We start from the raw sequence: 24,156 nt of genomic DNA, 5'->3' as shown, positions 1-24,156 counted from the left end.
TTAATCAGCAACTCATGAAGATATGAATAATGCTGATCTAGTAATACGAGTAATAAAGGGACTTTTACTTTATCCTAATATTTCATGTAATATTGTTGAATTAATAATTGCATAAATATTTGATGTTAATAAAAACTAATATTTCAGCAATTGTGTAACTGTCCACTTTATTAAAGAATTGGAGCATCGTACCTCACTTTCAAAAGAAATAAGTTTAAATGAAATGCAGCAAAAGATGTGTGTATGTAATTTAATAGGCATACAAGAAAGTCATGTGGTGTCCACATCAAATTTGTTTTATAAATGTATTACTGATAGTTCATGCAAATTGATTAATAATTTTAATAAATCCTTCTGCAAAGCTAATCATTAAAAAAAATTATTCATAAAAAAAGTTTTACATTTTCTTATAAGCAAGTAAAAATTATCCATGACTGAGGTAAAAAGTAACAATAAGAAAGAACACCTTTAATTTATTTTTCCTGATAAAGTATTTATAGCAGTAATCTATACAATGTCATGTTCGTTCTTGCGAGGAGAACATATAATTCCTTAGACAACATTAAAAATAATCCAACATAATCTAAGAAAAAGTAATACCATCCCAGTGACTGTATATTTACATGAAGTAGTCACACATTAAATTGTTAGATTGATTATATTATATAATTTCCATATTGCTTCTTTGTTGAGAAAAATACAGAACCCTAAAACTTGACCCCTTTGACTTAACAATTGACTACTTTTGCTACTTTAAAAAGTAAAAATATACCTTTCACAACTTTCCTGGCTAGTCCAGGAAAGTTATTCAATTTTGACCACTGGTGACTTTAACCACAATAAATTATCGCTAAGAAGAAAATTAACTTAAACATTAAAGTATGTAGGTAAAGAATTATGAAAAAATTATCTACTCTTTAAGTAAAAGTTTTTGATATGAGGCCATGGTGACTCTCCATCCCTTTGACCAATTGTAACTAAAATTAAAACAATTAATGACCTATATTCAAAAGTCATCATACAAAATTTCATAAAAATTGGCAAATCCAATTTGAAGTTATCTTGTAAAGTGATAATTAATGAAAAAAAGAGCCAAAGGATTAAGCTTATTGTCTCTTACCAATAAATGAAACTGCTCAAATACATAATCAAAGTGACCTATTAATGTAATCAAACCATCTAATAGTACAAGAGTGTGTCTGAATCCAGAGAAAAGAAAAGAAAAAAGTGCTTTTTGATCACCCACCCTTTTATGGCGATTTCAATAAGACTAAATACCATCATCAGAAAGAATCTTATCTACTTGAGGAATATTAAATTATGCGAAAAAATTCACCTACCCTTTTGATTGAAATTTAAAAATATGAGACCCATAATGTCCATATCTCTCTGTCTCCTTGATTGATTGTGACCTGACCAAAATTAAATGGCATCAGTGCTTTCAGTACAGAATAATTGTGCTAAATTTCATTAGTCTATTTCAGTCTATTCAGTCTGGAGGTATCAAGAAAAACACAGGCCAACGTATAAATATCTTTCTGGATTGTTCAATATTAAAATTACATCTTTTGATTAGAGGACGTAAAAAAAAAATAAAAATCTGCAAAAACTTCAACATACAAAATTTGTCTCGGTTAGCATACGAGGGTTATTTTTTTTCAAGGTCCGATCGGTCATGAAATTAAAACCACAGTGAAAATAAAAAATTTTTTATTTGTAACAAGGACTTACATAGTTATGCTATTTCTCTATATAGTCGCCACTCTGATTTAGACATTTGTCGTAGCGTGGTATCAACTTTCCAATACCCTTGTCATGAACGGAGCCGCCTGTGTTTTCAGCCATGTTTCTATGCTGGTCTGCAGCTTGATGTCTGTGCCAAAATGTTGTCCTCCTAGCCAGCATTTCATGTGAGCAAAGAGGTGAAAATTGGATGGAGCCAAGTCCGGGCTGTATGGTGGGTAATCAAACACTTCCCAACGAGCTTATTCTGAATTGCCCTTCGTAGACGTTGAAGAGTCACACAGTATGAGGCTGCAGTGATAGTTGTGCCACGTTCCATTAATTCCACTAAGAGAACTCCATTCCGGTCCCAGAACACAGCAGCCATACACTTTCTGTTGAAGAAGGTTCACTTAAACTTCTTTGGTTTACTGGGAGAATGAGAATGCATCCACTGTTTGGATTGTTCTTTTGTTTCTTCAGTTTCAAAATGGACCCATGTCTCGTCCCCTGTGACAATTTTGTTCAAAAAATCTTCTCCTTCATTGTGGTAGCGGAAAAACATTAGGGAGGCGTCCATTCTCATTGTTTTGTGATGGTCAGACAGCATCTTGGGAACCCATCTTGCACACAGTTTGCGGTACTGAAGTCTCTCACTCACAATGGTGTAGAGAGATGACCTTGAAATTTCAGGAAACAAATCACTCAATACAGAAATTGTGAACCGACGATTTTCTCGAATTGCCTCATCCACTCGCTCAACAAGATCATCGGTTGACATTTGCTTCCTTCCCTGACTGCCTGCATCATGAACATCTGCACGTCCTGCTTTAAAGTTCCTGCACCATTGTCGCACTTTGCTTTCATTCATTGAAGTTTCACCGTACACATTACTTATTTGTCGATGAATTTCAGCTGCATTACACCCCTCAGCCTGAAGAAATCGAATTACCGCACGCACTTCACACTTGGTGGGAGATGCTATTGTTGTAGACGTAGCTGTGTGTTCAGAACTAAACGAAGTAACGCGGCGTGATTGAAGGCCATACTAGAGACGCTGTGCAACACATATGCGCAAAGGCTCATCTGATTTTTGCGCAGGTTTTTATTTCGCAACCGATCCGACCTTAAAAAAAATAACCCTCGTACTTTTTTTTACATTGTGTGTTGTATTATTTTGTAGCCAGGAAAATAATAAAAATAATTAATCATAGATGAAAAACTATTTTACAAATTTTTTTGACAACAAAAATAATATTTTAATGTAAAAGTTGGATCAAATCTCAGTCAAAAGCACAGAAACATTCACCAACTGTTCAGCAAATGAGACTCCAGCGGCAAATATTTTTATTTTGATAAATAAGTAAATTACTTTATATTTTAAGTTAAAATAATATTATTTCTAAGGAATTAAAGGTAATTTCAATCCTGGCCTAAGCATTATGAAGATAACGATACTGCATATGTATGAGTCTTTCCTTCAGAAAATAGCATGATGGATATATATATTGACACAAAAGTTTATTTACTTTTTGAGTAAAATGAAGATACACAATATCAGAAATAGTTTTGTAATTAATTAAATCTATTGTATACTAATTTGGTACTTACCTATAATCAGCAATTATAGACTTAACATCCAAAATAGGTCCTTGACGACCTTCTCCAATAACTTCACCCATAACAGTCTGCTTCAGCTGCTGATCAAGTATACTGTTATTATTATTATTATTACTGTTGTTAGTATGACTATGACTAATAGATGGCTTTGGTAAAATCGGCCGTTGCATTCTTGCTGACATTCTTGTAGTATCTGGTGATGATAGTAATGGCCGACTATTGATGCCAGTAATTGGAACTGATGAAGTTAAATTACCAGGACTAGATGAAACTACTGGTACCATCATTAGTTGGTTATTTGGATTTTTGTTCAACTAAAACAAAGGAGACAATAAATAAGTAAGTAAATCTTTTATAGTAATTATGTATATTAGCATTAAAAATAATTAAAAAATTCATGGACACGTACTATTATCATGCTGTCATTTTAAGGGGTCTATCCATTACTCAACTTGTTCAAAACAATTAAGTTGACCATCAAAACAAACTGTATGTAGTTGTGTTGTACAACCAAGTTTGTTATGCTTACATTAGAGTGGTAAATAGGAACAAAACAAATTAATTGAACTTTAGAATTACTACATCATTTCTCCTACCATTGGAAAATGTTAGTAACATTGTTGTTGGATCAACCATCCAACTTCATACAATGCTGAAACATCAATGCAGTCATGTCATTCATGTGACTTGTTTTTAAATTTTAAATTTTAATTTGTTAGTTTTAAAATCGTCAGCAGGTTGGAAAGTAATGAAATTAATAAGATAACATTATTTTGCAACTCTTAGAGACCTACCTGTGTCTATGAAGTGAATTTTCATTGCAATACAGCTAAAGAGATGTGAGGAAAGAGGCTTAAAAAAGGAAATTATTAAAAAGGAAAAGGATTTATTAAAAATTCTATAAAGTTAATAAAAATACAAACTAGACATCGTTGAGAAGAAAGTTGCAATTGTAAAAAGGATTACATGCTTCTGGTGATATTTAAGATATCAGCTGTGATGATACAGCTAAACTATAGTTTAAATCCTTGTAGTTTCTTGCTGTGGAAGAAACACAAGGATGATATTTAATTGTTTTCAGGAGAAACAGCTTCTCTTAATTTTATGTTTTGTTTTTAAATGAATGGTCCACCATGCTAAGTAATTCACTGGAACACTCACTATCTATCCTTAGAAATGTTCTAAAATCACTAGCGTTTTTCCTTGAAACTGAACTGAGATTTAAAGCCATTAATGTAATTCTAATCTTCTGGAATTCACTCATAGTCAGAGTTACAATATGTGAACATTCATTTACAAGATTCAAAAACAACTGACAAATTGTATCGCAAGTTATGTAAAAATTATAAATATGTTGTGGTGCATAGACTCGCTTAAAATATGTCACGTTCAATGGGTTGGTTTGTTAGAACACCAGGTATAATAATCTTAAAAAATAATTTCAGACCTTACAATTAATATTTATTTTAAATCAACTGCTTTCAGAAAAATAAAATTTCTACAGTGTACATCTTACTATAATGTCTATTCCTGAGGAAGAATAGTATCATAGCTGCCTTTCATCTGGAAGGTTTTGTTATCCCAGCTAGCTGGCATTTTTCATATACAGCACCAAAAAAGTGATTCTCACCCATGACAAAAGAAAATACCTATATTTGAACATGAACCTGTTTTTACTCTAAAAAATACTGGGTAATTTTTGAGGAGGAGAGGATAAGGAGACTCAGCTTTATCTGATAGGTGTTTCAGTCATTATGCTTGGTTATTACATTCCTTTAACAGATACAAGGTACCACTGGCTCTTCAGGTAGTGGTTTTCCTCATTATTCAAGAGAGTGTAATAGATCAAATCTATATCAACAGAACTGATAATTTCAAAGTAGGTATCAAGAACAGGGAAAAAGATGAGTGTAAAAAAGGACCATCAGCGTAGATTGGGGGTAGTTTACAGTCTTACCCAGGACCCTTATCAATTACATACATTTGTTGCTTGTAGCGTACTTGTTTACAAATAGTATTTGAATATATTCTACATTTTATATGCATTTTAACTTATCACTGCTGTAGTAGACTACATCAATATTATAATGCTTAATGACAGGCAAAGGTATTATATTTATACTTGCAACTGCATTTATGTTTTGAAAATAATTCACAGCAAATTTTATTGGGAAATGAATGTTTATAAAAAAAAATAATGCCTTAGAAACATACTATTTGGCAGCTAAAGTTGGTAAAGTGTAGTTTAACTTGTAAATAAGCATGATATCAACTAATAATAAATTATTATTATGTTTTGCATGATTTTGAAAATATACACAATCTAATTAATGCCAATTTAGATCATGGATCAAAGTTAGTTAGAGATACTGAAGATAAGATATGGAATCATCTATGAGAATATAATAATTTATCAGTTGGAAAAAACAGTTCATAGAATTTTATCTGCTTTTTATTTTCTAAATAAACCTAAACAAATATATTTTATTATTTTTTAAATTAAAATGAGAATAAAACAGAATTAAAATCATTGTCAAGTAAAACAACTGGCATAAGCTGAACATAATCATGAAAATAGAAAGATGTTATCTTCTTCAAATCAAAATGACCTGAATCATTTTAAGTTGTTGATTGAAAGCTCATTAGATTTTATAAATTGAAAAAAACTTTATGAAAAAACATGGTAGGTAATTCAATGGTTAATCACTGCCATGAGTGCAAAAGGGCAGAAAGACAACACTTTGTATACTTCCTTTGAGGTGTAATAAACACTTAAAACGCTTTATAAAATTTATAACTTTTATATGATTAAACATTTTCCTATTAGTAACTGAGGAAACTGATATAACTCATCTGATATAACAGAGTTATACAATGAGCCACACTATAATGAAACAAAGAATTAAATACACATCAATAAAAAACTATTAGGGGATTGAAAATCAATTTGAGATAGACAGAATATTTATCAATGGGAGAACTTTCAATGGATCTATTTATTAATAGAGAGGTTTTAAGGTGACAGCTTGAGTGCAGGTAACTTTTACAGGGCAGGTAACTCTTATTACAGTTGATGGGAAATCTGACAGAGAAATTCACTGGAGACTGGCAGTGGAAAAAATACAATCAGAGGGCTGAATGTCCCATAACGGTCCACCAAAGTGAGACGCAGTAATAAGTTGTAGTATTACAAGACAGTAACAAAATCAATAGCTATATATGGATTTTAATGTTGTTCATTCAAACTGGAGGGCTCAGCTATTCTTAAGAGTGAAAATGCCCAAATTTTGTTATGCTGCTGTATGGTCTGTTAGAAGGGTGAAGGGGACAGAGTGGCCAAAGAAGATTGGGCTATTGTCCAGAAAGATGCCAAACAAGAGGATGTATGAAGGTAATAGTACTAGGGAACTGGAAGATAGCGACAGGCTGTAATTCTGGCATTCAGGATGCATGATGTAGAGAAGGAGTTTAAAGGACCCTCTCCCTTAAAGCAAAGTAAATAATGATAAATTATAAAGTAAGCTGTTGAACAACCCATCAGAAGAGTTGCGGAAAATAAAAATACATAGGTTTACAAATAAATGTGGATTTGATTTTATGACTAATTTTCATGAAATATTCATTACAATATGTTATTTTCTTTAAGTCAGTATTAAAATAATCTTACCTTAGGCTTAGAGTAATCGGTAGCCCATTCTTGAGTTAAACCATTATCAGCAAGCATCATAGCCTGCCTTCTACGACGTAGCAGTCGTTCTAACATTTCTTCTTTTAATTTTCTTAACCTTAATATTGAATTCCATTCAAGTTCTTTTGCTCTTGCTAATTCACCTAATGCACCAATTTCTCGTTGTAACTTATCAGCATTTCTACTCATTTCTTCAACACTTTGTGTACATCTTTCAACATACTCACGAACTAATCTACAAAAACATAAAAAAATGTATTAATATTAAAATCTTACTTAATATGCTTAAGTTCATTTAAGAAATATTTAAAACAAATTTGTTGCCATTTTATAATTATAGAGATTTAAGTGTAACACTTATTTTGTGAATAAAATCTTGCACCAGGAAAATAATTCATTAAAGTCAATCTGAGTTATGTCAAGCAGCTCTTTCTTACTGCTGGATGACCCTGGTTAAATACAATAAAAGTAACACTGCTTACATTTACTGGATTTTAATCTGTTTTATTAATGTTTTTCATCAAAAAATAATTAAAATAAAAATGAAAAAATGATTGAGGTTATCAGTATGATTACTATACTGCCAAACTTGCCAAATGGCAATATAATCTGAAAGAAAAGACCTGATCCTCCCATGATCAGAAACTAAATTTATATCATGGATGTTTGATTTCAAGAAAAAAATGTTTTTGATTAGTTGAAAACATTGGGGTTGACATCTTATAAATTTTCAAAACCATATCAGGAATCAAACCCAGAAGTTTCAAGCATAAAATCAGGCAAGCAAATCACCTGCAAAAGGTTTAAAGATTTTTTTAAATATTTTTTTTTACTTTATTCCATCATAAAATTAATTCCACCTGTTATATTTATAAAAAAAAACAAGCTCTGAGAATATTTAAGTTCTTTTGTCTTTTTTTTGTTGAATAAACTGTAGTTTTTACAAAAATGTCACTTCAACTTGTGTGGTTATAGATATAGTGATTATATGTAAATAATGATAACTCTTTTTAAGCAGCATCTTAGCTTGAATGAAACAAAATTCATTAAGATAGGCTGATGCTAAAGGGGTTTGTAACTTTTAATAAAACACAGAATCAGTTTACGGTATCAAGTATTTCCCATTGCAAAATGATCCAAATTCAAAAGTCATCATACAAAATTTCACAAACATAGCTTATTCCAGTTTGAAAATATCAAGCAAAATGATATCTGATGAAAAAAAACAATCAAAAATTATGCTTATCATCCCCCACCTTGGAATGAAATTGCCTGAACACAAATAAAATGATATATTAATGTAAGAGAAACATCTAATTAAAAAAGAATTTGAATTTGAGAAAAAAAAATGACAAAAAAGAAAAAAAGATTTTTTGCTCCATTCTTTTAAAGGGTTTGAATAAGCCATACATTAACAGAAAGTATCTTAGCTACCTAAGTGGCAGTAAATTATGTGAAAAGATTTACCAGCTCTTTGAATAAAATTCTGAGATACATGAGCGAAATAGAGACATGGTTCAGTCCGTATCTCTCTGCTTCCTTGACTTATGAACCAAAATTAAATGGTATCAATGCTCCACATACAGAAATCATCACGTCAAAGTTTATCCAAATTGATCCATTCAATCAGGAGATATCAAACAAAGAACAGGCCAACATACAAACACACTGTACATACGTTGTAAATACATCACTACAAAATTCTTCATTACTAAAACTTTGTTTTTTGGTTAGAGAGGGAGGGTCATGCAGTGTCAAGATCTATAAAATTCTACCCGATTAGCATTCTTTATATATAAAACTGTATTGCAGTAACAACATAGTTGAGAAAGTAAAAACATTAATTTTATATTATTAAAAATTAATTAATTAATTTTAAGTTAAAAATAAATTGTAAACCTTTCTCTTTCATCTTCAGCTTCCACTTCTACTCTTTGTCGTTTGGTCCCACCTTCACTTTCACTGCTACTTCCTTCACCGTCTCCTTCTCCTTCAACATCATTATCAATTTCAGTTTCACCTTCTCCTCTTTCAGCCAATGTTCTTTTACGATTCTGAAACATAAAAAATGTATAATGATTACACGAAAACTCAAACGATATTATTCTCATAACATATTAAATTTAATAAAAATAATATTCATTAAATGAAAAACACTAAAAAATCAAATTAATTTTTGACTATATCCTAAATAAGTTTACAAGCCATTGCAAAATAGGACCTGTTAACAACAATGCCAGTCATAACATAACCAAAAATGAAGCTGAATAAATTTCTGAAAAGATTTTCTGGAAGTACATTTCTAATGTTTAGAAAGCGAGTCACTTATTCACAAATTTTGAAGACTTGATAATTTTTCAAAGTTTTTTTTACAACAAAATTACTATTTTTATATTATTATTAATATATAAATATGAAATAGACAAAAGATACAATTTGTTTTTTAAATTTGAATTTTTATTCTCATATACATACAAAATAGTGGAATGTACAAAAGTAACTTCGCATAAACAAATAATTTAATGTAAATATGAAAATAAGTTGAAATACACATAATTTGTTTTGTCTTAAAGAAGGTTTATTATAGACTATTTATTTTTCTAAATCATAGCTACTAAAACTTATAAACCAATAATTGAATAAAAAAATTTCATAGAGTTTGAACAGGTAGACTTAATGAATATATTATATTTCTTCAATTCATACATTTTAACTTTAAAAACAATATTTTAAACATTTAATCTGTTGTTTGCTACTTCATATTTTTACTATTTGTTCAAAAATAACGTGGAATTGAATAAAAGCGGTTAAAATTTTTCCTAATGACAAGCATTTAAAAATTTTCTATACAATTTTTTTTCCTACAATACTTTCAAAGAAAATAGATTTTTATTCAGGTTTTTTAATCATCCTACTACTACAACATTGACTTTATAACTTTTTCTTTCTTTAGTCTGTGAAACTTTTACTCGCACACTTTTTACTTCTTTTAACTGTATCTCTGCTAATATCTTCTCTTCATTCTTCAGCATACACTAACAGCTTCATTGTCATATAAGGCTTTCAAATTTAACCAATCTGAACCATTATCATCTTTATCAGATTCAAAGGTATCTTACTTTAAAACTTTATTAATATATTCAATATTTAGTTGTTCAATATTATTTCTAAAAATAGATTTAAAATATTAATTTAAAAAAATTATGGTTCAGTACAAAAACTTTTGAACTGACTGCAACTCAAAGATAGCTAATGCTAAAGCATAGCAGAGAGCACCTAGTTGTGTCATGAGCTAATATAAATAAATGGGGAAAATGTAATATGGATAAAAATTATATGTTAGTAAATAAAGGTTAAAAGTGTTTATTATAAAATCAATATTATATTATATAGAAATATTGATTTTATAGAAAATACCTACGATTTATTTATTATTAAAGCAAAATATTAATCAGTATAAGTTTTATTAGAGAAAAAATCTGAGGAATAAATTATTTTGTCAAATATTAAAAATACATTATAAAATTTACAGGTAAACTTACCCATTTGCAAGGCATTTTTAAACAATTGTGTTATGAATCACTTAAGAAATAATTACAGTCTAATAAATTATTATCCACCCTAAATTATTATTTAGCCTTAGACTATTTGTGACCAATTTATTTAAAATTAAATTAATTTCTTTAAAAAAAGATTATACGTAAACATAGAAAAATTCAATTCAGTAAAGGCTCCTACTTAAATGATATATTTTTCCAGTATAAGAGCCATTTGGGCAACTCACAAATCATTATAAAGGGGATTGAAAAACAAACATTTTGATGTAAGGAACCTTAGGCCACGCAAATCCTGATCAACATGGTACATATTTTGCATACCTAGTTTTAAAAGTGACTTATGGTATACCCCAAGTAGTGGGCTTTCCCAAACTTTATAAAGGTGTGTGTATGTGCGCGCACGTGATATGTATATATATATATATATATATGCATAAACACGCACGCACGCACGCATACACACAAAATGTTTGGTAAGTTACTCTACACTTAGTTTTTATTCTTCGCAAAAATAATCTTGTTTTGTTTTTTTATATACAATTTATACAGTTTTAAAGATGTCTTTGATGTTGTCACTGGAAGTTTTAATTTATTTGTTGAATCTAATAATTTTGAGAAAGTGACTTTGAGATACAGTACAGTATGCATGTAAGAATTTTTAATTGATCAAAAACCACTTCGTTGATCTCCGCAATGGAGTGGTAATGCCTTGGCCTTTCATACAGAGTTCCAAGGTTCAAATCCTAGTCAGATATGGCATTTTTCATGGCTAAAAAAGTCAATTTTCATATCCCATGCACAAGCTTCAAGTTTATGTGGCAACATCAACAAAAAAAAAAAGATAGGTCACTTATACTTGATTCCTACAAAAAGGTACCATCATATTACCGCAGCAACTAACATGATGGAGATATTTTTTGGTAATTTTTTCTATACTGATTTTATTTTATATTTTGTAATGCTGCTTTGTTCAAGGTTTTCTCATGGTTTTCTATTCTTAAATTATTGGAGTTCCATATTGTTATCCATGGAACAACAGCATAACATGGCATAATATATTTAATATTACTTATCTAACATATAATTTAAGTTCTGATCTGAATGAAGAACTTGCATCACATCACTGATTCTAAGTGTATAAAAATAAATGTGTATAATAAATTGTCTGAGTACAGTAAATTTTACAATATTAAATTTTATATTATAGTATTAAAAATTGCTTACTATTCAAATATACATCTAAATTTTTATAATGTTAAATACATACATTTTTCATCACAGAATTTCTCTTTGTATTCTGTATTAGTATACCTACCATAATGTTATAGGCTTTAAATAGCTTTTTGTATTCAAATATATATATACATATGAATTATCTAATAATTGTTTTATTTAGATTAAAATAAATTGTTTTAATTGCTGTTTTTGTACAAAAAAAGATAAATTTTTTACTAAATATTTTTAGAAAAAAGTACTAATATCTCTTTTAGGTCAACACGAACAGTAACACCGAAAAAGTTCAAAGAATTGATGAACTGAATATTCTATTCATACATAACAAAAAATGTTTAATTTTGTAATCAGTTTTACTAGAACTATCAAAATAAAAATAATTTTAAATTCTGTACTTTGAAATTTTAAAAGCGGCCCTCCTAAATTTTTGCCAAGAAAGTTGAATAAATATATGCCAAAGATATTTTTTCAGGAAAAAATCAAAATGATTACAATTTCATAAAATAAAAATTAGATTCAAAAGTTTCATATCCCACCAAACAATCTCAATTTACCTAGTAGGTTTATAGTTCATTTAAAAATATATGTTGCTTTCAGAAAACAATTTCGAACATTCAGTTACACTGGACTATGTTTTTTAAATTATATTCTAGGAAAAATTTAAGTATTTAATAAAATATTGAAATTCTGTAGAAACATGAGTGAATGGCTTTACAATACAGAATACATGAATTTATTGAAATAGATAATGATTTAAATTAGTGTAATTATTTGAAAAAATTAATTTGCGTTATATTTCTTGCCACAGGAACTGTTTGTGGCACTTTGGTTTGCTGTAAGAATGAAAACTAGTAAAATCAACTAAATAAAGTGTAACAAAAAAAAAAAATTAATTAATTTTCTTCTTTCTGTAAAACTTCAGACTGGACTAAAATAAAATAAATAAATAAATTTACTTTATAAAAACTAACCACACATATACTGGCAACCATGATAGAATTTTTTCTCTGAGTTTTATTAATATATTTGTATATTTTTATGACAGTATAAAGAAATTAATAAATCAACAATCAATAAATACAAACAATGGCTGTGCAATATATAAAACTGAAGTAAATATATGTATATATAAGACTGAACTCTTCTGTCTCTATAATGTACTACATTGGTCAAACAGGATGCCTATACCTACACTGATAACAAAACTTTACAAATATACAAGAAAAGACCCACATCCTTAATATACTTCAACATTATGAAATATATAAACAAGTAAAAAGGAAATAACTAAATAAATGAACAGATACAATTCAAATCCCACACACTTTACAACCACATTTAAAATACAAATTTTTCCAATTAATTTCTGATAGCAGTTATATCATTTGATGCCATTCTATAAGAAGTAGTATTAACCACTAAGAGATTGCAAAAGACGACTGAAAATATTTTGAAATATGTATGTTTTAAGAAACAAATTACTATAAAATTTGGTTTGGTATGCGATTGAAAATTTGAAATATATATTTTTTTAAGTTAATAAAATATCAATACTGATGAGATTTTAAAAATATTAAATTATCAACATTAATCTTACATAAAAAATCACTAATGGAATTTAATTTTTAAAAACAATCAATTATATGTAATATAATTTTAAATTATATTCCATTTAATTTATATTAAAAAGCTTTAAATTCATTTTTTGGAAATTTTATCTTTCTCTACAGCATAGTAATACAGGATTTTGAAAATTCAAATCAAGTTATTTTCAATAATTTTTTTTTTTTTTTTTCCCTACTCTCCCCAACCGGATATCCAATTAAGTATACTCAGTCGGGGAGAGTGTCCTTTTACTCTCAAAGGAGGCGTCCCCCACCCGCCGGCTATACGTCCGGCACGGCAGGTTGGCCTCCCCGGTCTCGGATCTTTTGTTTTACATTGCCTGCCTCTAATCCCCCGCTTTAGAGCCAAGGTCCGACTATGCCGTCCCTCAGCGCCTCAGCAGGGAACCGGGACTCGGTCCTTACGCCTTTGGCCTCTAATCGACAGCGCCGACCCCACAAAGAGCCTAGGCTCCCGCAGGGACGACCCCGCCGACCGGGACTTGGTCTATTTTCAATAATCTGGAAATAGTAAGGTCCACTGATATGATTTATCTCATAAAACAGTAATAAGACTCTTCCAAACTACCAAAATTGTTAAAATCCTATTACAATAATAAATCTATTAAAAGGTGTTTAAAAATTAAAATCCAAATAATACTAATTTAATTTGGATTTTTTCAGTTCCACTACTGATTATATCTACACAATCTTGATCTCTTTTATATAGCTACTTAAAATTCTTAAAAATCTGGTTGAGCTAATGTTTAAAAATCCTATAGAATTAATGTAATATTCCATAAAAAATTCTTAAATCAGAGATAGTACAAAAAGAAAAATATGATAATGATAGATATCATTATAGATATAGATGTCATTGATTCTACCATTATATTCATAAATTTATTCTGCAAAAAAACATTTTTGTAAAGATGAAATTTAGTACATCATTTTGAGATAGTGTATTACTTAACTTATAACTACATCTTTAATCTTAAAAAAAAAATCCGAAATGTAATAAAATCCATTAAAACTTGATTATAGTGTATTTATATTTTAAATAATATGGATTGTATTATAGATATACAGCTACATCTAATCCTATATTTTCCATTAAATCAACACAATACTTCAGTTTACGAGAAAGAACTTTATTGTGGTTTTGTTGCCATTTTTAGTAAATTACAAGATCATTTAAAAAATCTTCCCACCAATTTATTTAAAATACAATTAGATGATTACTTTTGTAGAAACAATATTTTTTTGTAGATGAATTTTTAATTAATACTAATTATAAAATAAAAAAGGAACCCTGGATAATTTTTTTTTTCATAACGTTTAACATCATGTATAAATTTGTTCTTAAATAATTTTTATTAACGCTTTCTGAATTATAATTTATTCTGTAATTATTTCATACGTTTAGTATCTTCAGGTATTTCCTTAATATTATTTATGTGTTTATATTTAAATAATTAGTATGAAAGATTAAATTTCACGATAATAATTATAAACCTAAATTTTTTATATAGCCGTTAAAAGAGTGCAGAAACATGGGCTCAAATAATTTCTATTGATTTTTTCTGAATTGCGATTCATATTATACATTTAGTATTTTATTTAACATTATTTCACGTAATTATATTTTTAATTATTAATATAGAATATTATCACTTTTTGGCTTGATTTTGCCACATACTCTTGAGCTTGTGCATGGGATATGGAAATGGAATTTTGTAGTGTATGAAAATGCCATGCCTAACTGGGATTCGAATCAGGATCTCTGGATGAAAGGCCGAGACCCATTCTGCCACGGAGATCGGCTGATTGTATATTCTGTAATGTTGCTCTGATCAAGGTTTTAACATGGTTTTCCGTTGATGCAACCAGGCAAATACTGCGAAATTTTATTTATTTTTTATCCATGGAGTAGAATATCCACCCATTTCTGCCTGACATTATCTATATAATGCATTAATATGTAACAATCAAAATAAAAGAAAAATATTCATTTATACTAAATAAAACAACTGAAATATTTCAAATTCGTTACAAACATATATATATATATATATATATATATATATATATATATATATATATATATATATCTATATATTTACTAGCCGGTCTGGGTTCGCTTAGCATGCCTGACTAGTCAGGGGCGCAGCTCCCTCGACCCCGGACGCGTTCGTTTTCCTCATGGTTGAAAGAAACTTTAGCATTTATATACATATTCGTATATATATTTACAATCGCTCTTCTGGTTGAAGCGCGAGCACGTTCAACCTTCAGGCGCTGATTTCTTTCCTCTTTGGTTTCTTTTTTCTTAAAACTTGCACACACCAACGGCTCTTGATAATCGTCCTATATTCGATTTCTTCGTATAGGGCATAATGAAAAAGATTGAAAAAACTACAGAGAAGAGTAAATGGCGAAGAAGGAAGTATACCCGCTTCACAAATGCTAGAAAAAAATTGCGAAATACAGAATAGTAGTAACTGTGGTAATTTATAGTAGTTTTAATTTACTAATCATTTGGCACCGTTGGTATTAATATAATTGTAGAAAATAACGTTCCACTTACCAACAATTTTAAAAGTATATATCAGAGTACTTTCGGAGCAGTTACTCCATCATCAGGGATTTCCCAAAATATGTTAATTCAAATTAAAATGTATAATTGTATTTAAATTAAAATTGTTACGTTCATAATAGTCGGTCGTCAAGAAATAAAATTACATTGTACGTCAATAAGACTGTAACGTCATGTTCGTAAGATATTTGCGATCGCGAACATCTTATCAGAATTAACAACTTTTGGGAAATCCCTGATGATGGAATAACGGCTCCGAAAGTACTCGGATATATACTTTTAAAATTGTTGGTAAGTGGAACTTTAATTTATATAATTATAGTGGTGTAAATATTAAATATTTTACAGATATTCATTAAAGAACAACATATTAGTCATTTTACTTTATATACATCTGTTGCCATGATGACAGAAGTATAATGAAGAAAAGAGGATAAATTAATAACGTATAAAATTCTAGGAAATGTAAAACGATAAAAAAACATTAATATGAGTAGCAACAGTAATGCTGTGCTACAGTAGGTTGTAGCTATGGATCTTGTGGTATTACGCGTGACTCACCGGATGTACTTTCGACAACATAAAATTCCACCCATCCCCTCACCTAGTTCCTACGATGAGTTGACGGCTTGGCTGAAAATATTTTAATCAAACAACTGAAGAATTTCTATTCCGCGTGATCATTACAATAATTTTTTTCCTTGCCAGTGAGGATGGACCAGCATTGTGCATTGCTCATCCTCAGTGGTTGCCACGCCTCTTATCTCCTGGGACTCCGCAGGATCCGGTTATGCCGTGCCCTACGGAGGTCGCTCGTCCGGGATTCGGTCTTTTATGTTTCCATTGCCTCTAACTCTATCCCCTCCCCAAGGGAGGATCTATCTGCTAACCAGCTGAATACGTATTTTAACGCGTCGAATGTAGACCTCCCCTTCTCGAAGCCGTACTGTTTAGCTGATAATCCGCCCCATCAACTCCAGTTCCGCCCGTAGTTTTTTTAACGAACAACCGTTCAAACAATTTTGCAATTGTGTTCAATAAGCATATGGACCTTTGTAAGAACCTATCTTGATTTGTGCCTTTCTACTTTGGTGCTAAGACTAATCGGGCTTCTTTCCAGCAATCTGGAAAACATATATTTTCAAGATGCCGAGCCACTATCTTCTTAACTATTTTTTCGGTTACCAAGTCCGGCCCCGGACTCTTATTTGGATGTAACGTATTCACCGCACTCTTCAGTTCCTCTATGGTTAACCTCTTGTCATGCTCGACCAGAATAACACTCCAACCTGACTCCGTAACCGGAAAGAGCTCTACCATCTGGAGAGCCACCTCGCCAGAGAGGGGGGAACCGGCCTACTGAAGCGATCCATTACCATCTTGTAGGCGTCCCCCCCAGGGATCTAAGTCAAGCTCAGCAATAAGCCCCTCCAAAGCCTTAAGCTTAGCATCCCTAATCGCAGCAGTCAATGCCTCTCTTGCATTACGATATTCTTCCCTCATTCTCTCGTCCACCCTTCCGTTTCGTCGTGAGTCCCGTTGTACTCTCCTCCCCGCAGCGAGTGCTGCAGCTCTCTTTTCTGCTATTACAGGGGACCACCAACAGACTCGACGTCTGCCCGGTCCGTCTTGTTGTCCGACGCGTTTACAAGCATTTTGTAAATACTCTGAGAGCCTTTTCGGAGAATAATTAAGAACCGTTTCATGAAAGCTGGCTTCAAATGGTCACAAAATGTGTTGACATTGAAAATCCGATGATAAAATCGACGAGTATGGCATTTTTGTAGATCTTCTTGGATATATAATGATTTAGCCACATTTAGATTCATATATTCCAAGAAGTTAATTAGAGTACTACGAAAGAACGAAGAACAATCTTTACCACTACCGTCAACACTGATTGAGATATTAACTTCCTGATGATATTGTAAGTAAAAATTAATCACTTAGAAATTTTAATTTGAAAGTGTGTTAAAAAAAAATTGAATTTATTTTAAGAAACTTATCACCATTATTACGTATATGTTGTGTTTAAATACGACAATAAAACTTTAATGTGTACACTATATAATTGCTTTAGCTTTATATATATATATATATATATATAATATAATAAATAATATATATATATATATATATATATATATATATTATTTATTTTTTTAAAGCTAAATAAAAATATACAAACAACCATTAGGATTTAGTGGTAAGGACAAGTAATGGAATATAAAAAATAAAAAAACACATATATTTGGGTACTACGGCGACAGAAAACTGGAAAAAATCAATGGAAATAAAAGGAAGGATATAAATGGCAAGGAAGCCTTCAGTAAGAAGAGTAAATTACTGTGTAGTAAAAGTCTAAACTTAAGCGTTAAGGAAGAGGTTAACCAAATGCTATGTATGGAGTGTCTTGTAGAAAAGTACAAGACACCCTCTGATCCCCCCTCCCTAAACGTATGGACGATGAGGGAGGTGGGATTGGATTCAGATTTTTAAGATGTGGATAAGGAGAAGGATGGAGAAAGTAAGATGGACGGATAAAGTGAGGAATGAAGTAATGAACATGGTGAAAGAAGAAAGAGTACTTATACGGGAAATAAACATAAGAAAAGGAGACTGATTAGAACATATGGTCAGAGGAGGTGGAATCTTGACAACCGCATTAGAAGAGCCAGTAGAAGAAAAATGATGTGAAGTTAATAGATGAGGTGAGGATCGGAAAATACAAGGGGACGAAGGAGGACTTGGGACAGAAATGGGTGGAGACAGCGGTGGCGTAAGGGACCTGCCGCCAGACAGAAAGATAAATATTAATACATATTTTATACCTTTAATAATGTTTCACGTGTAACTGTGTTAGTAACTGTAATTTCAGTGTTTTTTAATACCGTTAATTCCGCAATAAATTCGAGACTGAATTTTGTTGAGTATCTATTTACAAACACACATGTTTTATTTATCGATTGTTTTACTTGTATTATTCTTTTCTGTAGACACCAGAAAAGATAGAAAATTTAAATTAAAGTGAATTTTACTTTAAATGCAAAATTTATCGTTTAATAAATATTGTTACCCGTTTCGTTAATTATTTTCAATTAAAATTATGCAAGTATTTAGTTAGAAATTCTCTTCAGTAATTATTTATTATTACATTATCAAATCAAAAATACATCTTTGGATTATCTAATTAATTATAAAAAGCCGATTACATTAAAATTACTTCAATACATCATTACAGTATGGTTTTTCTAATTAATAACCTATAAAATGCTTAACACTAACTTTAAAATTTGAAATTTAAAAAAAATTCGTAAATTTAAACTTAATTGTTTATTTTTCTTTAATATTTTTTTTTTTTTTACCTATACTGACAGTCCCAGAAGCGACAGTGTGGTCATATTCAAGATGACAACTGGCTATGACTCATGGTGTCCATCTGCACCGAATAAATATGTATCCTACATCTAGATGTGTCATTTGTAAGACGGAAAAGTGTTACGAACTGGGAACATGTAGTGAATCAATGTCATCATTTTAAAAATTGTAAAGGAATGTCTGTCGGAAAGATCTGTAGGCAAATACGGAAATTAATGACTTTGTATTAAAAGTAGAGCATTTATAATAAATCATGATACTATGACTAGTAAGTATCATGGCACCAGTCGTAGTGTCATTACAAATAAATTTTCATTATAAGGAAAACTTCTGCCGAAAATGGGACTGTTAAAGGGCACCCACAATAAAAATTTCTTGCGCGATTCTGCAAAAGAAGGCAGACTTTTCGTAATTTTATTTTGCTTTCAAATTTTTTCAACCTTAAATTGACGAACTCAAGAACGACTCAACCAATCTTTATCTAATTTTCAAATGCACAACTTCAAAAACACTATTACAGCAAACATAAATTTCAATGAAATCGATAAAGTAGTTTTGGAAATTTTCAAGCAACAAAATTCTGTTTGTTCCGCTAACATTTTTTCGACCTTAAATTGAGCGTAACTCAAGAACGATTCAAGCAATTTTCATCAAATTTATACGCGCAACTTCAGATATACTACTACAACATATCTAAATTTCAACAGGCACAAAATCTTATAAATAGGCCTATATAAAAAAAATATATTAGGAAACCGCAATTTAAGTGAATGGTATTTTTGTACTCCGCATTCCTCAAAAGGTAAAGAAAAGTTTCATTTTCTTCCCATACTCCCATTATGCGATCGAAAGTAATACCTAATTTTTCTTCGAAAATTTGGTAAAAACACCATATACAATTCGCGCCAAGTTTATTGGTGAATTCAATGTCTGAGTGGACTAGCTTTATTAGGTTCAGTATAAATACGTAGGCATAAATACGAATTGATAAGGTTTCTTAACAAGTTTAATTAATTAAAAATATTACGTAAAATTACAATTTTACATTTACAGAGTAGTTTTTTTAACTCGTCGTCGCAAATCAGCTGTTAACAACTGATTACAAATGAATTTGTCAAATCAGTTGTTTAACTGAAAAGTCGAAGATTCTGAGGTTCAAATCTTGGTAAAAGTTAGTTGCTGTATACGGATTTGAATACTAGTTACCGATGTAATTTGGTGGTTGGGGTTCAATTAACAAAAAAATCACAGGAATGGTCGGCCTGAATTTGTAAAGGACTACACCTCATTTACGTCATACATATTCTCATCTCGTTGGACCGTGGGGGATTGCTTATTGTTCACTACTTGATCAGATTGCAACGTAGATATTAGGAAAATAAATAATTTTTTGTGTTAAGACGATAGGACGATTCCATTTCGTTCGCAAAATTTCTTAAAACCATTTTTTCTTAGTAGTTAACTATTTTACTTTTTCTATTTTTCCATACCTGGTTTTTTAAAAAGTTGGGCTATTTTTTATATTGCTTTTTTTCAAAAGATAATTTTAGTTCTATTCTTCCTGCTGTTTCTTATATATTTATTTATTATATTGCAATTTTGAGATAGTCCGACAAAATAATCAAATTATCTACGATGGCAGGACATTTAATAAACATGCGTCGTTGTCTTTCTATGCCGTTTTTGAAGTAAGTTTTTCTATTCCTTTTTTGTTACATCGTATGTAACTGTTTTGTTCAACACATTAGTTTTATCGCTAGTATATTTTTAATAAATAAGGAAATTTTAATATACGAACTTTAAATTACAATAACAGACGTTACTCGAGAAATACCTTACGCGATGCGTAATTAAGAATCCCTTTAGAAATTAGGAAGTTCTATTACGCAAAATATATTTTTTTAAATCAAAACTTTTGTTAATACGTAGAAATAGAATAGATATAATGATTACATACACATAAGCATACTTATGTAGTAGTACTAAATAATTATGCTTATATAAAAATTAATCGCATAAGTTATGATATATAAAAGAACATGTTCTGACTGACTGACTGATTCATCAATGCCCAGCAAAAACTACTGAAGATAAATTGATAAAAATTTATATACATGTTCTTCTTACGGCGAAAGTTGACACAAAGAAAAGATTTTTTGAGATTCCGAGTTTAAAGGATGAAACTGGAGTAACACTGTAATTTACTGTTTTTTTAATTTCTAGGTAACAAATTAATTTATCTACTTGATAAACACCTTTTTGGTGTATGAAATTTTCATGAGAATATCTAAAAACTAATTTCTAATTTTTTTGAAATTTCGAGTTTAAAGAGTTAGAATGGATTTTGAATTTTTTTTGAAACCCGGCTATTTTTTTTTTTTTCAATTTCTCGGTAACAAAATGAAGATATTAGCTTGACCTTTGGTATGTGTAACTTTCATGTAAATATATAAAAACCATTTTTTAGATTTTTCGAAATTCAACCTTGAAAGGAGTGAAGAAAGGTAAAAAAAACTTCAACAATGCTTGCAAATACTCTTCAGATAAATATTTAAAAACCATTTTCGTTTTTTTTTAATTTCTATCTTTTAAGGAGTGCGACGGTGTACAGCGCGGCGGCTCAACTAACTCGGCCACTATTAACTGTATGTGTGACACGACTGGCTGCACCTGCCTCCGGTTACTTTATTAAAAAAACATAAAGTAAAAGTAATTTAATAAAAAATGAGAAACGAAGTATGGTCATTTCCTAGTGGTGTTTGTCGGGTAACGATAAGAACAGGGTAAAATACATTTTTACCCGGGTTATATTAGTTACAACCAGTTATAACTAATATTTTTAAGATGGATGCCGACTGTTTTGAACCCACATTCTTAGATCACTCAAAGTTTAAGGCTTGTACTGACTAAACTGTTGCTGTGAAAAAATTACAATACACTAATGGTTTACTTCCTTGTAGGAAGTAAAGGAAGTATTGTGATCGCGAAAACTTTCGGCCTTCTAATTTCATACCCTTTTTTTTTACTTCCTTGAAGTAAAGAAAGTCTAAGTATTGTGATCGAGAAACATTTCGGTTTTTATATTTCAACGGAAATATTCATTTTGACTATCCCTGAATCCATTTTGACTAGTTTCGGCGTGATGTCTGTACCTACGTATTTATGTGCGTATGTATCTCGCATAATTCAAGAAAGATTAGCCATAGGATGTTGAAATTTTGGATTTATCACTGTTGTAACATCTAGTTGTGTATGTCCCTTTTTTATTGAATAGAAATTAAAATTTGAATTAATGAAATACTTGGATCTTAAAGGGAAGACACATCGGTTCGAATCAGACTTCATGGCCTTTTTTTTTAACTTTTTTTATTTTATTAATTTTTTTTAACTTTTCTTTTTTTTATATCTGTTGATATAAAAGTTAATAATTAAACTATTCCGTTCAGTGAACTCATGAATACTGGTTACAAATATTAATTTTGACCTTACGGTGTAGAATAATCAGTTTTTGTTATTAGATTATTCGGTAAACAATTTATTTAAAGAGTAATCAACGGACTTTTACTCTAACCTAATATTTCAGGTAAGATTGTTGGATTAATAACTGTATAAATATTTTATATTAATAATAACTAATATTTTAGCAATTATGTAACTGTCCACTTTATTAAAGAATTGGAGGATCATATCTCATTTTCAAATGAAATTAGTTTAAATGAAGCGCAGCAAAAATATGTTTATGTAATTTAATAGACGTACAAGGAAGTCATGTGGTGTCCACTTCAGATTTTCATAAATTGAACAGGCTTTAATCTTTATTTATTATTATTATTCTCACAAGTATGAGTTTAATGAACACAGGGGAGTCCAGGGGACGAGCCCCCCTGATTGGACAGGAAGGGAAGGTAACAAATGAAGTTATCAATTTGATTTTTGGTGTGTGGAATTTTATGTGAATATCTAAATATTCACTAGATTTGGGTTTGAAAAAACTCTTCAGATAAATATTTAAAAACAATTTTCGGTTTTTTTTAATTTCGATTTTTTAAGGGGTGCCACGTTGTACGTCGTCGCGATGGTTCAACCAACACAGCCGTTACCACTGTTACTGTATGTGCAACGCGACTAGCTCTATACCTTTCGGTTACTAGGCTAAAAAACATAAAATAAATATAAAAATTAAAAATGAGAAACGAACTGTGGTCACCTCCTATTAGTGTTTGTCGGGTAACTCTAAGAACCGGGTAAAATACATTTTTACTCGTACGAACCAGCTATAATTACTATTTTTAAGGAGATGGACTGTATTGAAACCCATATTCTTCAGATCACTCAAAGTTTTGGGTCTGTACTGACCAAATTGTTGCTCTGAAGAAATTACAATACACTGAAATTTTTTATAAATTTAACAGGCTTTAATTTTTATTTATCATTATTATTCTCACAAACATGAGTTTAATGAACAGAGGGGGATCCTGGCTAGACGGGAAACGCAAGTAACCGTATAGCGCGGGCGAAGCCGCGACGGGGATGTAGTATCTTATAATTATAAAATTAAGTACTATTGAGTAGTAATAATAATAATTTTCAATATTTGTGAAATAGAGTGTTTTAGTATTTGAGAGAATATGTAAGGATGTGCCAACCCCAAGGATTTGGTTGCACGTATTGGTATACAACCACAATTTAATCCTCGGCTGAGTCGGATTAATAAACCGATCGCATTCAGACATATACTCCAGCAATAAAATTTTACGA

The 24,156-nt window shown here is 30.3% G+C and overlaps 1 protein-coding gene across 6 annotated transcripts in view; it reads right to left on the bottom strand.

Annotated features, from left to right (window-relative positions):
* LOC142324256 (uncharacterized) overlaps nucleotides 1–24,156 on the bottom strand; it is a 440,588-nt gene that overhangs the window by 26,878 nt on the left and 389,554 nt on the right. For 5 of the 6 annotated variants that reach the window (XM_075365118.1, XM_075365120.1, XM_075365121.1 and 2 more), the window contains 3 exons: nucleotides 8,930–9,084; nucleotides 7,010–7,265; nucleotides 3,335–3,656 (listed from right to left, as the gene is read on the bottom strand). In XM_075365118.1, the coding sequence (XP_075221233.1) occupies nucleotides 3,335–3,656; nucleotides 7,010–7,265; nucleotides 8,930–9,084 (733 nt within the window). Of the gene's footprint in view, nucleotides 1–3,333; nucleotides 3,657–7,009; nucleotides 7,266–8,929; nucleotides 9,085–24,156 lie in introns of all 6 variants that reach the window. The other variant, XM_075365119.1, reaches the window with a different exon arrangement.

This window comes from Lycorma delicatula, chromosome 4 (genome assembly GCF_047948215.1).
Source record: "Lycorma delicatula isolate Av1 chromosome 4, ASM4794821v1, whole genome shotgun sequence".
Classification (NCBI taxonomy): Eukaryota; Metazoa; Arthropoda; class Insecta; order Hemiptera; family Fulgoridae; genus Lycorma; species Lycorma delicatula.
Note: the sequence above shows the minus strand (reverse complement) of the source record. Positions and strands in the feature narration are given on the sequence as shown.